General features: G+C 38.1%; 1 protein-coding gene across 2 annotated transcripts in view; it reads left to right on the forward strand.

The window, feature by feature from the left end:
- The window catches only part of adamts14 (ADAM metallopeptidase with thrombospondin type 1 motif, 14), a 64389-nt gene that overhangs the window by 8970 nt on the left and 41971 nt on the right, over positions 1-13448 (forward strand). For both annotated transcript variants that reach the window (XM_075458327.1, XM_075458328.1), the window contains exons 3-4: positions 6135-6291; positions 9824-10020. In XM_075458327.1, coding sequence (XP_075314442.1) covers positions 6135-6291; positions 9824-10020 — 354 coding nt within the window. The remainder of the gene's footprint in view (positions 1-6134; positions 6292-9823; positions 10021-13448) is intronic.

Here is a 13448-nt window from a genome sequence, read left to right on the forward strand (position 1 = left end):
AGCCCCAACCACATTATGTGAGTGCTTTAGTCTGGTCTTTGAAGCTCGATTTTGTGATTTATTTATTTATTTTTTTGTTGGACCAACACATTTACAAGCATTTAAAAGTCAGGTTTTGTTCGAACTAACAATAATTGGGCTTGTCTAGTGTCATGTAAACATGACCACTGTTTGTTAGATGAAGGTGCCGCTCAACAAAAAATACTTTGTTTTATAGAATTATAGAATTATTCTACCGTTTCCTCATAACAGCATATTATTCCGCAAAACATTTTCATACCAAGCCAACAAGCATGGTGAATTGTGTTAAACAAAACTGGTGGTGGATGGAAGCATTTGACGAATTGTATGTAGTTTACTTTGCTCATTTGACTCGGATTCAGACAAAAAGTTTGGACAGCCCTGTTGTTAACTGATTTATTGATGTGATCTGTTAGATCCCTCTGAACAGGTGATCATAAGCTTAATCAGCCCATCACTCATGCGGTTATTTTTTTTAATGTAATATTTAGGTTTGTGCTGTGTTGACAGCAATGCACTTGTGCTACCAGGGAGGTAAAAATTAGCTGGGATGTCTGCCCCTTGTACGATTTATAATTGTCTTGAATATTTTCCGCCCGTGGATAATCTTTCTCAGTGTAGAATGATGGACTCCAAATTGCGTGCAAATGGTCTTAAAACACTTCCCAGGTTAATGGGCAGCAACAATTATTTCTCGGTTGTCACTGCTGTTGTTCTACTGCTCTTATAGAGCTGCTCACACTTGCTGTTGATCAGTTATTCAAGTGTATTTGATTGGCAGCACCTGTCTGCTACTTACACCCTTTAGTCCTATGGAAGTAGTGGGATTTAGTTACTTAGATTTTCCAATCTACATTCATTTAGATTAAGTCGAATGTTATTGTGTCAGTGTTTTCAGAGCAAAAGTAATTTGTTTGGTACATATAATACCATATCAGTCTCATTCCTCAACGGCTTGATAAATCTGGATATAATAATGCCCATGTGTTGCATACATTGTTTTTGTATGTATATTTTTGTGTTATGATACTGTGTGTTGCACAGGTTTTACATAATTACAAAAAGTTTTCTTGCTCCTGATCGTGGCTCATTCTTATGTTGAGTCCCTCAAAGCGTTCATCTCAGTGCGCTCTGGTCATGGTTACGACTTAGTCTGGGTGTAGGTGAACCTTAGTACATTAACTACTATAGGTTCTTGATCTGTGTAATTACAATAGAATAATGAGAATAGTTTGCATTCTTTAAAGCAGACTAGCTGTGTGTGAACCAATTAGCTCCTTTTAGCAGCTGTGCAATCTTCTTCTTCAATTAAGCAACCTCCTTGATGGCTGAATTATTATCACCCATGCATGCAGACAAGTGTTGGTGATTATAAGCTCATTTTTCTATTTATGGTCCTCTTCTTGATCACCAGTTATGCATGCCCTTTGTGGCTCAGCACAGTGATATGTGAAAGCTGATCAAAAGGAATCAAGTAGTAATCCCCTGCTCCCACAACCTGTCTCATACGATTATTTCAGAGCCTGCAACTCTGCAGCACCACTGAGCCATGGTTTACTCGCTTGCCCATTGATCTTCACGATTTTGCCACAAAAGCCTTTATCCAGCATAACAGATTTGTTGCATACTGCCAGTGTCCTTTAAATATTGCGTCAGAAGATCAATGTAAATGTAAATGGGATTATGGATTTTGTTCAGGGAGTAAACTTCACGGAAAGAGTGCGCAGCTTGATCTCAAATGTGATAGTGGATTACCATTTTAACTCTCTGTCACGTTTATGGATTAACAAAGAGCATGCCTGGAACTAAATTACACGTTTCTAAATAATCTGCCACAAATTACAGGTTGAGCCTCCGGAACTAAGGCTGCTTTTTGATTTCCTCGCATCCTTGGCCTTGGGCACTTTTTCCAATTTTAGACTGTGTTTGTCTGTCATGCGCAATAAAGGATGTCTCAATCAGATTATCTCAGCAGATGATATAAAAAGACCACCATGCTTGATGCCAGCAGCACATTGTGAAAAGTCTCTTCATATACAGAATAATGTATAGTGAGTGTGCCTGGGATCTCTGTAAAAAAGGGTATCGTTATGTTGAGTGGGTGGACTGAAAATAAAAAAACATTACGTAAAGAAGATACAACACTGTTTATCAAAGCACTACAAGACATGAAGTGAGACACATGATTTACTGTTGAGGAAAGACTCAGGTATTGCATGTTTAGGTATTAGGTAGCATAGGTAGTTATGTTTTCTTGTTTCTGGAACAGCACCCAGACTTTTACTTTTTCTTCTCATTCTGTTTCTGAAGGTAGTTTGAGGGCTGTTGTATCAGGGTATCCACAGACTCTACTAACAGACTCTACTGCAGAAATATACATGGGAATAAATATTCTTTTTTTTTTTTTCATGAAAAAACTGTTGTATCTGTATTGTGTCTGTCTGTGCCTTATTGTGTCCCTTTACTGCACCGAACAGGTGACAGACTCTGCAGATCAGAAAGAGCCACTGATATTACATACAGTAAATGTTCAACTTCAAAGTTGCTCTTATGGATGTGTGGAATTTGGTGCACCAGTGAGCTCAAGGGTTAGTTTTATTTGCCTTTTTTTGTATGGTGCCAGTGACACAGCTGGCTGACTCACTTCCTCCGAGTGTTTTTTTAATACTGAGGCAAACCATAAACTAAGATCTTTATGCTCATCGGTGTGTGATTTTTGAAAAAAAGATAATATTAATGTATGAGTGGTTCTGAGAGGACCACTGCGTGTGTAAACCATGTCACCATCAGCCTGTCAGTCTGTAACCAGGTTGTAGTTTGTCATGGTGTCAGCCTGTCAGAAAACTCATTTAAAGGAACTTAAGCCACCACTTGCAATGTTTTTGAGAAAAATCATTCACACTTTTTTTTCTAAATTCAGTGAACTATATCTCTTTAACGTGTTGTTGTTATTAGCTGTTTAACTAAAATATCATAAAGCAAAACAACAACAGCAGCAACAAAAACAGCCAGTTTTGCACTTTCTGCTGCCCAAGGTGGTATTTTGTTACATTGTATTTTTGCATGGCTGAGCAATCCATAAGCAGAGTTGCTGAAGCTCAAATATGAGAGGCTGGAACTGACAAATATATGACTTTCCTGTGGAAAAACGTATCGCTTGACTGATATCTGCTTTTGAAACTCACATAGCACTATGCCCTCATCTCTGACACATCCTGGACTTGCCCCAACTTTATCATATCATTAACACGTGTTTACATTTGGCTTCTACGTAGGCCCTACCAGATGCTGCTCCTCTGAGCCTTCATATACCCAACTCCACTTTCCACCCACTGCTGAAATAAGAGACCACAGAGGAAGTTTCAGAGCATGTCTTACTTGGCATTTCCTGGTCAGGGACTGGAGAGATTCTTTCACTCTTACTTGCCCCTACTCTCACATGACCTCCCTTAAGTTCATGGAGTTTGTATTGTTACTGTAGTGCAGAGCATGCTAAGTATTTTAAGATGAGGATTATTTTTCTGCACAATGCTCTATTTTCTGTACTATATTTAGATTTCACTCAGCAGCTCTAAATACACACATTCTTGCCAAAATGCTGTTGGTGTTCCTTCATCATGAAGATAATGATAGGCTTGAGCGGTTTTCCTTTTTTTTCTTAGTAAAGACAAAGATAAATGCAGTGTATACAGTCAGCACAGTTTGTGCTCATTAAGCTTAATAGGACCAAGATGGCATAAAGAGGAAATGCATCAACTTCCTATTTGTTTTGTTGAAGAGACAATGCAGCATTGCTGTGCCTTAAATTAGGTCACAGTGGTATATATGTTCAGTTCCAAGTTATTCATTTCCACCTCTCGAGCCACTCTTTAAGTCTTTAGATGTGTATTTGTTTGTTTCCTTTTTGTGATTGTGCCTTTTGGAAACAAGATCACAGCACAGTTTGAAAAGGAATGAGGACAAACAATATTCCCTGGGTGGATCAGCACAAATTATGTCACAGACTTGGACATACATTGGACTTTTGTCTGTGACTGAATTTGTTTCCTCCTGACTCCCTTCCTCTCACAGTATAGCCACATACATCTCTCACTCTAAAATGTTTAAGATGTGAGAAGGAAAGTGTGTCATCTCTGTGATCCACTTGGTTGCCCATGTGAAAATGATAATTGGGATGCAGACAATAATTGACGGAGAGCAAACAATGGTACAGTGTGTAATATTCAATTGACAAAAGATAATCAGTAGGTCAACAGAGGACGTTTGTCATGTATATCACAAATTTTCTTTTGACCAAGTCAGCCATCTAACCTCAGCAAAAAACATGACTGTAGTCATCAAATTGATTGTCAGCGACTGTGTGTCGGGTCAAGAACACTCTCTGCCAAAATGACTCAATACCATCCCTGAACACGTGTGACACAGATGCGGTACCAAAGCCGCTGCTGCAACTGTAATCAATGTAGTTACATAAACAATGGATCATGTGACGACTTGTGGGTCACTCACGGTTACTAATCTGCAGAGATTGTACTGCAGTTTCCTTTTAGCTTTGTAAAACTTTAAAACGTTCATTGTTATTATTTATCATTTTCCTCAAAAGAATTTTCCTTTCGGCGGGCCATCATTGTAAAAGTTAAAGGTGAAATAAAAATGAATTGAAAAAGTTTATTTCACACACTCAGTTTTGCTCTCCTCCCATTGCTTTCATAATTTTCAGCAGCAGCAGGGAGATGTTATCTACTATCACGTTACATCACCTGATAAGCACTACAAGACAAAATGGGCCTCTCTCTTTAAGATTGGCTACTAAAGAGACATCGATTTCTCTAGAGAAGTTGGCAGAGAGTTCAAACGTGATACTGAATTAATCCTAATATTGATGCCTGCTCTTTAGATGCAGAGTAATTCAACAACTTTGCAAAGATAATGACCACATGAACCAATTAAACGTTGTTAGTATACAAAAGTATGTTCTTCCAACCTACTTAAAAATCCCTGTAGTGTTATATGGTGTTACAGTATATGCTATACAAATTGTAAGTAGGTTTTGTTCTCTACAAAAATCCTATCATAGAGCTGCATGACTTATTAAGTTTCATAAACTGACTAAAGATCCAATGCTTCAGAGGAGGATAATCAACATGCACACAAAAAAGGATAAATGGAAGCCTGATATATTCAATAAAAGCAAGGAATAGATACTTATGTAGTCTGCGGTGCATTAAGCTGTAATACAAGCCTAATTCACGACTTTTGAGGTGTAAATTTGAACTTGAGCTAGATGCCGGTTTCAATGTGCCATCCATCTGCATATTTATCTTCTTTTGTGTTTGCGCCACTGTAACAGCTAGATGCAATTTCAAGTGTCAAGGGATGCATAATTCATTTCATCTCAATGAAGATTTTAAAAATCAGTTGTATTGTTTATTGCATTTCTACCTATTTTTGCAAACTTTGGCATATTGAAACACAGCATTTCCAGACCTCTAAACTCAATGGATTTATGCAAATCAACAATAAATGGCAGGTATGCAGTCCCACTGAATCAGAGAGCAACATCTTCCTTCTACACCTACCGTACTCCACAATCAGCCGAAAAGGAATCCTCCTCAGTAGAGGCAGACCTGACCATGTTTACAAACCTATAATTCAACACAGCTAAATGAAATGTTGATTTCACTCTGGTTATGCATAAACTCACTGTTCTAATCCCTTTTCTTTGGTGTATACTTATTTTTGAACGGAATCAGTGGGAAGTAGGCCTGGGAAGAAGATTCTTTGAGAAAAAGTGAGGACTTCACAAAGTAAACAGCAAAAATTCAACACAGATTGTGAACTGTGACAGTTTTCTCTGGAATTTATCAAAAAAATCATGTGGAAGAAAATGGACAGCTTGACTGCTGTGTTCTCTTTCAGGGTGAAATCATTGTGACCCTCAATGAATCTTTCTGAAAGGCTTCAAGGGCCCCAGATTGCATCTACCTGCGTCATTCGACATATGCTGCACTGCACTGAATCTTCCAATTGATCAGGCACACTATAATTACTGACTCCAGTGGAATTACCTTCTTTGTGGTGTGGTACACTAATTTAAAGCCCTCTTTTTCCAGGCAGGCCTGATCCGGACTGATAGTGGGGAGTTTTTCATTGAACCCCTTGAGAAGGGCCAACAGGACGTGGAAGTGAAGGGGCGAGTGCACGTGGTTTACCGCAGATCAGCCATCAAGCGGGAGACAGGCCAGCGAAGGGATGATTTCCACAATGAAGGTAGGCAGTGGAAACAAAAAGCACTGTGTGGGTTTAAGTGTTTTGACTGTCTGCAGTATAGAGGAAGAAGACATGAGCGAGTGCTCTGCTAGCTCACAACAGCTGTATGACAGAAAAAAAGACCCACCAGGAGAAAGCGAAGGGATGTCCTCGAGCACCATCACGTGGAGCATCACAAAGAAAAACAAAAGAGAGCGATTCCCTTTCAGTAAAAAACACTGTTGTTCAACTTCATTTAAAGGATCAATGGTAAGACACATTTTAGCCTATTTAGACGGTTTTCTTGCTGGTCCCCATTTATTTTTGTATGACTCATACTAATATGATAATGTCGTAAATTGAAACTTCTACAGTGAAGACTGAGTTTCTAAAACACCTTCTTTTGAGTTACATCGCACAAACATGACGTTTGTCAGGGCTTGTACTGTATGTTCAATTAAAGAACACAAAATCCACAATTTCCAAGATGAAAGTAGTAGCTTTATAAGAAGAATGCGAAGAAGTGTGATATTCTCTGAGAATGAATTAGAACATTTATTACAAAGGTATTAAAACAAAGGGAAATTACTTAATAAATTAACAAGGATTATGTCTTAATTTTTCTAATTAGCTCCGCAGCTGCAACACATGGCCTTTTGCCACAGTGCAAGTTTGTTTACTTCGTCTCTTGTGTCTTATAATGTAACATCGACCAGGTGAGACAAATAAAATGCATTTCTCCGAGGACCCTTTTCAACCTTTTGATGATATAAATGTAATAACAATGCATTAGAGAACCACAATAACAATATTTTAGATTGAAAAAGAGTGAGAAGAGAGAGAGTTTGTAATGGATTTAATCCTATCAGATGAATATGTTTGATCTTAGTGGGGTTTCTCATCTTGCAAACTCACAGAAAATTATCTCAATTTAATTTAGCCCCGTTCAGCTCGCTGTATTGGTTACACCATCAGAATCCTACATTAATAGCGGTTAACTGCCTGAAACTTACTAATTAAACCTGCATGGACACTTTGTCCTGCAGCTTTTGGTATGCTACTTTAACTCCACAACTTCAAGGCGCTTCATGTATTTATTAGGCATAGCAGCAGAGGCAGTGTTCACTAAACCAGCTGGTAAAATAAGGAATGCTGTGCTCCAGTGGCACTGCAGTGGATTGGGGAATGTGGGGGAAGCCAAAGAGGGGAGTCACTTTTCCTTCTCTGTCAAACAACCCAAACTCCATTATGAATTCCTTCTCTTTTTTCCTTTCTTCCTGGAACAATGGCCAGAACATCTGGTAGGACACTCACTATTCTCATTATACTCACTACATTTTGTGGTATCTCTGGCTATAAACATGATTGGTCTTTTTATTATCCTATAAAGCTATTAGCTCCTACTTCTTAGAAACAATTATAATCAGATCACAAATGGTGAAAGCCTCTTTATGTTGTTTGATGAAATGCAGTTATTCTAGATGTTTAGGACTATTCTTTATATATACACATGCCTATTAACTTTCCAGCTATATGCTTCATAAACTAGCAACTTAGTGTGGGCACTTAGCTTGATTCCCCACCATTATCTGTCCAGTTTTAATGGGTACTACAGATTGTCCCATGGGGACCATAAACATTGGAGTTAAAGCTGAAAAAAGTATGTAAATGCACCATCCCTAATTTTCTCCATGCCTCTTGGGGGAGATTTTTCATGTTGGTTCATACTGAACTGCACATACTCCAAAACTGACAGCCAACATTCCGGTCTGGCTCTAAGGTTGGATACCTAGATTGCTTGGAAAAGACCGGTGTGTAAACCTTGATGTGACTTATCGATGCATTTTCATTCTAAATTTGCAGTTGGGCTCTTTTGAAAGTGGGTGCTATGGTGATAAACATGGTGATAAAGCATATTTTTTTACCGTCTTCTTTGTTCTAACTGAAATCATAATTTACAAAATAAACGTCATAGTCTATTAAAGCATAAAAACTAGTGAATAACTACTGATTCTTGAGGAAAACATCTTATAATGTAAGAAATTGAACAAGAACTAGGGTTGCTGCTGTTCCTCTGACAAAACAGAGGGGACGCAGCCCCACGTTGGCGTGCGCTTGCACACATCAAGCCGGCATAGCAGAATCAGCTCAGTGATGATAGCATCAGTGGTTTATGTACGCAATTTCGTCTCAAAAAATGTTCCATTCTTTCCATTCTGGTAATCTGTGAATCAAAATGACTACCGCAGAATACTAATATATTATGTTATTGTTACAACAAACACTTAAGCTCTTATCATATTTTTGCTCTGTGTGTCTAGTTGGTCAATCCTTTTATCTGTATTACATAGAAATGTTTGATATAAGGTCAGTCACAGCTTTGAAAACAATAATGTGATTTACTTCTCCTTCTTAAAGATCAACAAGTTTTGCTACTGTTTAGGTGATTGATCTTTTACATATTTGCAATTGGTGCATATGAGCTGCCATCTGTTTATCTATTCAACTGCTATTCATATATATTTAAAATAATTTGCATCCAAGTGGATTTTGCTCGAAGACAGTTGTTAAAACTTTGCAGATGAAGGAAATTATTCTTTGTCTCTTACATTGTCCTTAAAATTCCCTTGCAAAAATATGTCATAGTTTTGTTTTTTTCAGGCAGGTTTGAGTCACTGCTTTTTTTTAGAATATATTGAATCGTGTATAGTATAGAACAAATATGAATATAGAGATGAATAAATATAATAAATATGGCAAAATAAAGCAATTTTTTTTTCTAGCACAGTAATCCTGAGAATAATTTGTACATATACTGTATCCTGTACTGTTTATTACTGTGTGCGGCTTAAAAGAAAGCCTGAAAAAGATCCTAAATTGTAATGCTAGTTCCCATTATCATGGAACTCTGGCAGTGACAAGTTCTGTCTGAATGCCGTTTATTTATTACCTCTCTTGAGTTTGTATGGAATGACAGCAGTTCAATTTTCAGATCCAGATATATGCATCACTGTGTTTCACTTTTATTTCCTCACATTCTGTCTTATCTGACAAGATCTGTTACTCTCACACTGTCTGCAGTGGCCTGAATCTGTAAAATCCAAATTCACACAGTCTTCAGCTTCATGTGAGTGTTTCAAACTCAGTCATAAATAAACAGGACAGATTGCATAAATATCACTCTTGCAAAAAACTACTCTAGGACATGGGTGAATGTTGTTTTGACATGGTGTGACTCAGCAGGGATTCATGCACATGATAAAGTGAGGTTGCACGAGTGGCAAAGAGGAAATCTCTGATTCTACAGTTTATGAGTCTAATGGGAGCATTTTGGTTTAAGATTGAGCAGCTTAGAAAAATAGAGCCATAACAGCCATATTCCCAAAGGATTCTCATCTACTCTTGCTCAGTCAAAGAGAAAAAAATGTTTTATGACAGGTTTAACACAGCCTTAAATACCTTCATAGGAGCTGAAATAATAGAGGAGATATGCACACAGCGGATTGCTGTAGTCTGTACACTGACTTGTTTACGTCCTGCTCATATCTTGCAGTGGCAGACGTCGGAATCGCAGACCTCCCTGCGGCTCTGGATCTTGTTGAGCATAAACTGTCTGAGTCAGAGCGCAAGAGGAGGCATGCGAAGAAAGATGACTACAACATCGAGGTGCTGCTGGCTGTGGATGATTCTGTGGTGCGCTTCCACGACAAGGAGCATGTGCAGAATTATGTTCTCACCCTAATGAACATAGTAAGTCTAATTTTGAGTGAGTGGCTGACCAGGTTCACTCTACTGGCTGTATGAAAATGCAAACTCTCCACGTGAAGTAGCCAGGGCTGAAAATAATGAAAGTTTTCCGTATTAACTCATTTTCAGACAGTTTAGAATAGCAAGTTCTGGTGAAATATACAGATTAAAGTTTGATGAAGAGAAAGGTAAAGCCTGTGATTGTCTTGCTGAATTCAGAGTCTGAATTTTCTTAGCAGGTAGGTGCCAGACCAGCAAATTAAAGAAATAATATTGCAATACAAAGGAACCAAATAAGGTTAAATAGCTAAAAAATATATATGTAAAAAAAAATGTAACGAAACCATGGTAGATAATATATAAATAAAGCTAAGAGCTTAAATAGAAGGCAACCAGACTTTTTTTTATGGATCTTAGAGGACGTTTTATCTCTCACCAACAAGGCCTCTTCAGTTTTAACTAGCCAGTGGGCAGTTTGGGGCTTATAAACTGCAGTGTGGACAATAGGAGAGTCATTAAGAACATATGAGGATTGTGTATGGGGATTACATGTGACTCATTGACCCACCACATTCTGTCGGCTGTTTAGGTCACCTGTGAGTTGTTACCAACATGCTGGTCACAAAATCCAAGGTGAGAATGGTTGTGAAACATGCTGGTCAGAGAGTAAGGGTTGCCACCTACCTTGCACTTACAATTCAGCCTACATGTTGACTGGTTAGAACATGTTATCTATCTACATTTTATCAGATTAGAAGTGAAAAGTCTTACAGAACCAAGAAAAGAAGTCCAATACAGTAAACGAAATAAGCTAGCATGTCCTTGTGCAATTCCAGTTAATTGTCACATTGTCACAAACAACCTATAAGATTGTGTGGATTTGGAAGACTTTTCATTAAAAACAATTAAAATTTAGTTTGGCTCAGATGGGTTACAACATGTTTGATATGAACCTGGTCAGCATTACGCCAAAATCATGTAAGAAATGATGACAAAAATCATGTAAGAATTTCTGAAGAGGAAAAAAGGGGAAATTAAAATAAGTGCAACTCATATCTTTTGCATACCAAGTTTTGATTGAGTCTCTTATCAAAAGGATTTGAAGCATAGACAGAAATATTGCTATGTTCTCAATATTTTTTTCATACTGTTTCATACATTTGTGCATTGAACATATCTAGTTAAACCGTTTTTAATTTTTCTTCATTACAAATTAAGTATAAGACAATTATTGACTGAATGCAATTTTGAATTATTTGACATTTTAATGATATTGGACAGGAGTGGACTTCCTTCTGTTGTACAAAGGAATTAAGGGCCTTTGCGCATATGTAACTTGAATAAAACTTTTAAAAAATGATTATGTGCAAACAATGACCTGGATTTAAAAATATTTCATAATGGGGATATATTCTAAATGTTGCAGCTGTGGAAATATGTTTTGCTTGCATGAAAAGGCTGCTGAGTTTGGTGATATAATTTTACTTTATCTGTCTGTGGACATTTTCTTCCTTGTACTGTTTGACATCAGGCGTTGCCACACTTTCTCCTGCTGTTGATGGATTACCAATGAGAGAGGGGCCAAAACAGAAAATGAAAAAAGAGAAAGAAAAAGAAAAAGAAACTCTCAGCTCATTCATTATGGGTTCCACCAGGTCCTACCACCATAATCTACTTACTGGGCCCAAATCCCCCAAGTCAGATTTTCACAGGGAGCTGGTTTCACTCTGTAACAGTTACCATTTGGACCATGCATGGCCGTCTGATTAGCTGCACTAGACCAATTAGAAAGTTGACTGCGAGCTGTGTGGGGCAGTCATGGAAAACAGAGCCAGAAGTCTGCTTGCATTGCCAAGCACCTCTTACATGGAATGATGGCTTTATTTGATAAGGAAACAAGATTTAAAATCTGTTTCCAAATGTCTTAAACAGAACAAAAAGTCTGACTTTGACTGACCTTGATTGTACTGTGAAGTGGCAGTGAGAGTGCACTCTGTCATTTTCAGTCCTTGGTGTTTCATTTTCTCTGATAACTTAAAGAGTATTTCAGCTCACTGGCAGGAGGAGTAAAATTTTTGGATGTCTGTGGAGTAAAAAGTGACAGAGCTATGTATTAAACACAATCAAGTTGAAAGCTCTTTCCATGTATTCCACTTCATACTGAGTAAATGTTTTTGGAGAGAAATGTGCAACTTTGAGAAACAAAAGTGCAGTTTCGGAAAACGGGGGTCAAAACCCTTTAGCTCCACTCGTAAGCCACAGGCTTGCTGTGTCTGAAAGAGCTCTGCCCGCTCAAATCCTTCTGAATCCCTGCTCCGTGGCAGCAGAATGTGTAGTACCACCTGGAGAAACTCTCCCTGAGGGATTGATTACTGAACATCCTGTCTGCGCAAAGCCAAGGTGACTGCTGAGGTCCCTGCCGCACAATGGCTGTGTTGTTTGACCAGGGACCAGGTTTTGTCCATGTCAGTGTGATGCTGTACACAAGCCAGGAACACCTAGCTCCTGCAGCCCACAGCTGCTAGTCTCATTTTCAGCCACAAGAGTCCCATTTCAGTCCTCTGTTTGCTCCTCCTGGCTTTGCAATTATCTTGGTGTATGTTGGGTTGGCCCGTCCCTCAGCTGGACTCACCAGAAATTCTTTTTTAGAGATTAAATGTATGGACCTTAGTCCTGTAGGAGAAAAATATACTTCTGTGTTTACTAATGTCGTAATGGAAAGTTTATGACATTATGATTTTGTCCTCATTTTTCAACAGTGTCCCTGTGTCAGGTCCAGTACAAACAGATGTATATAGGTCAGTATAGGCCCAGTTAAGGAATTTGAATTACAAATCTGGGCAAATTTGGGGTCACTCAAAGGTTCTTTACAACATTTATTGGGCTGAGTAGGCCTCTGTGAATGGAATATTTGCTTAAATGCTTTGGGTGTAACCCCACATCCCAGAACAAATTTGAATTTAAGCCAAAATAGTGTTTCTTTAGTGACTGAGCTTTTGTTGTACACAGTCATAGCTTCTACCCAGAGAAAACTAAATGGCAAACACTTGCTGTTGTTATAGCATTCTGCTCTCACATTTGCTTTTTGTGGACCCTTAGCACACTTCTGTCTTGGACAAGCCTTTATATAAGTAAACACATTAAATGTATTTTTTATTCTAATGCAAACCTACTGCTGTCATTTGCATATGCAAGATGTTTTGTAACATTTCTTTTTTAATCGAAGGCTATTTTTGTTTACACTTTGTTTTATGTCATCTTCTCCTCATGCTTTGGTTTGTGAGTGTTTGCAGCCTGAGAGTTACCATGCATATTTTCATTCTGTAGATAAAGGCAATCAGAATAAATAATAGATATTTGGTTTTGAGATTTTTAAAACAACCTAAAACTGAGTTTATTTTGATCTTTGGCTGTAACATCTCTTCTTAAAA

The sequence above is a fragment of the Odontesthes bonariensis genome, chromosome 23 (genome assembly GCF_027942865.1).
Source record: "Odontesthes bonariensis isolate fOdoBon6 chromosome 23, fOdoBon6.hap1, whole genome shotgun sequence".
Taxonomy (NCBI): domain Eukaryota; kingdom Metazoa; phylum Chordata; class Actinopteri; order Atheriniformes; family Atherinopsidae; genus Odontesthes; species Odontesthes bonariensis.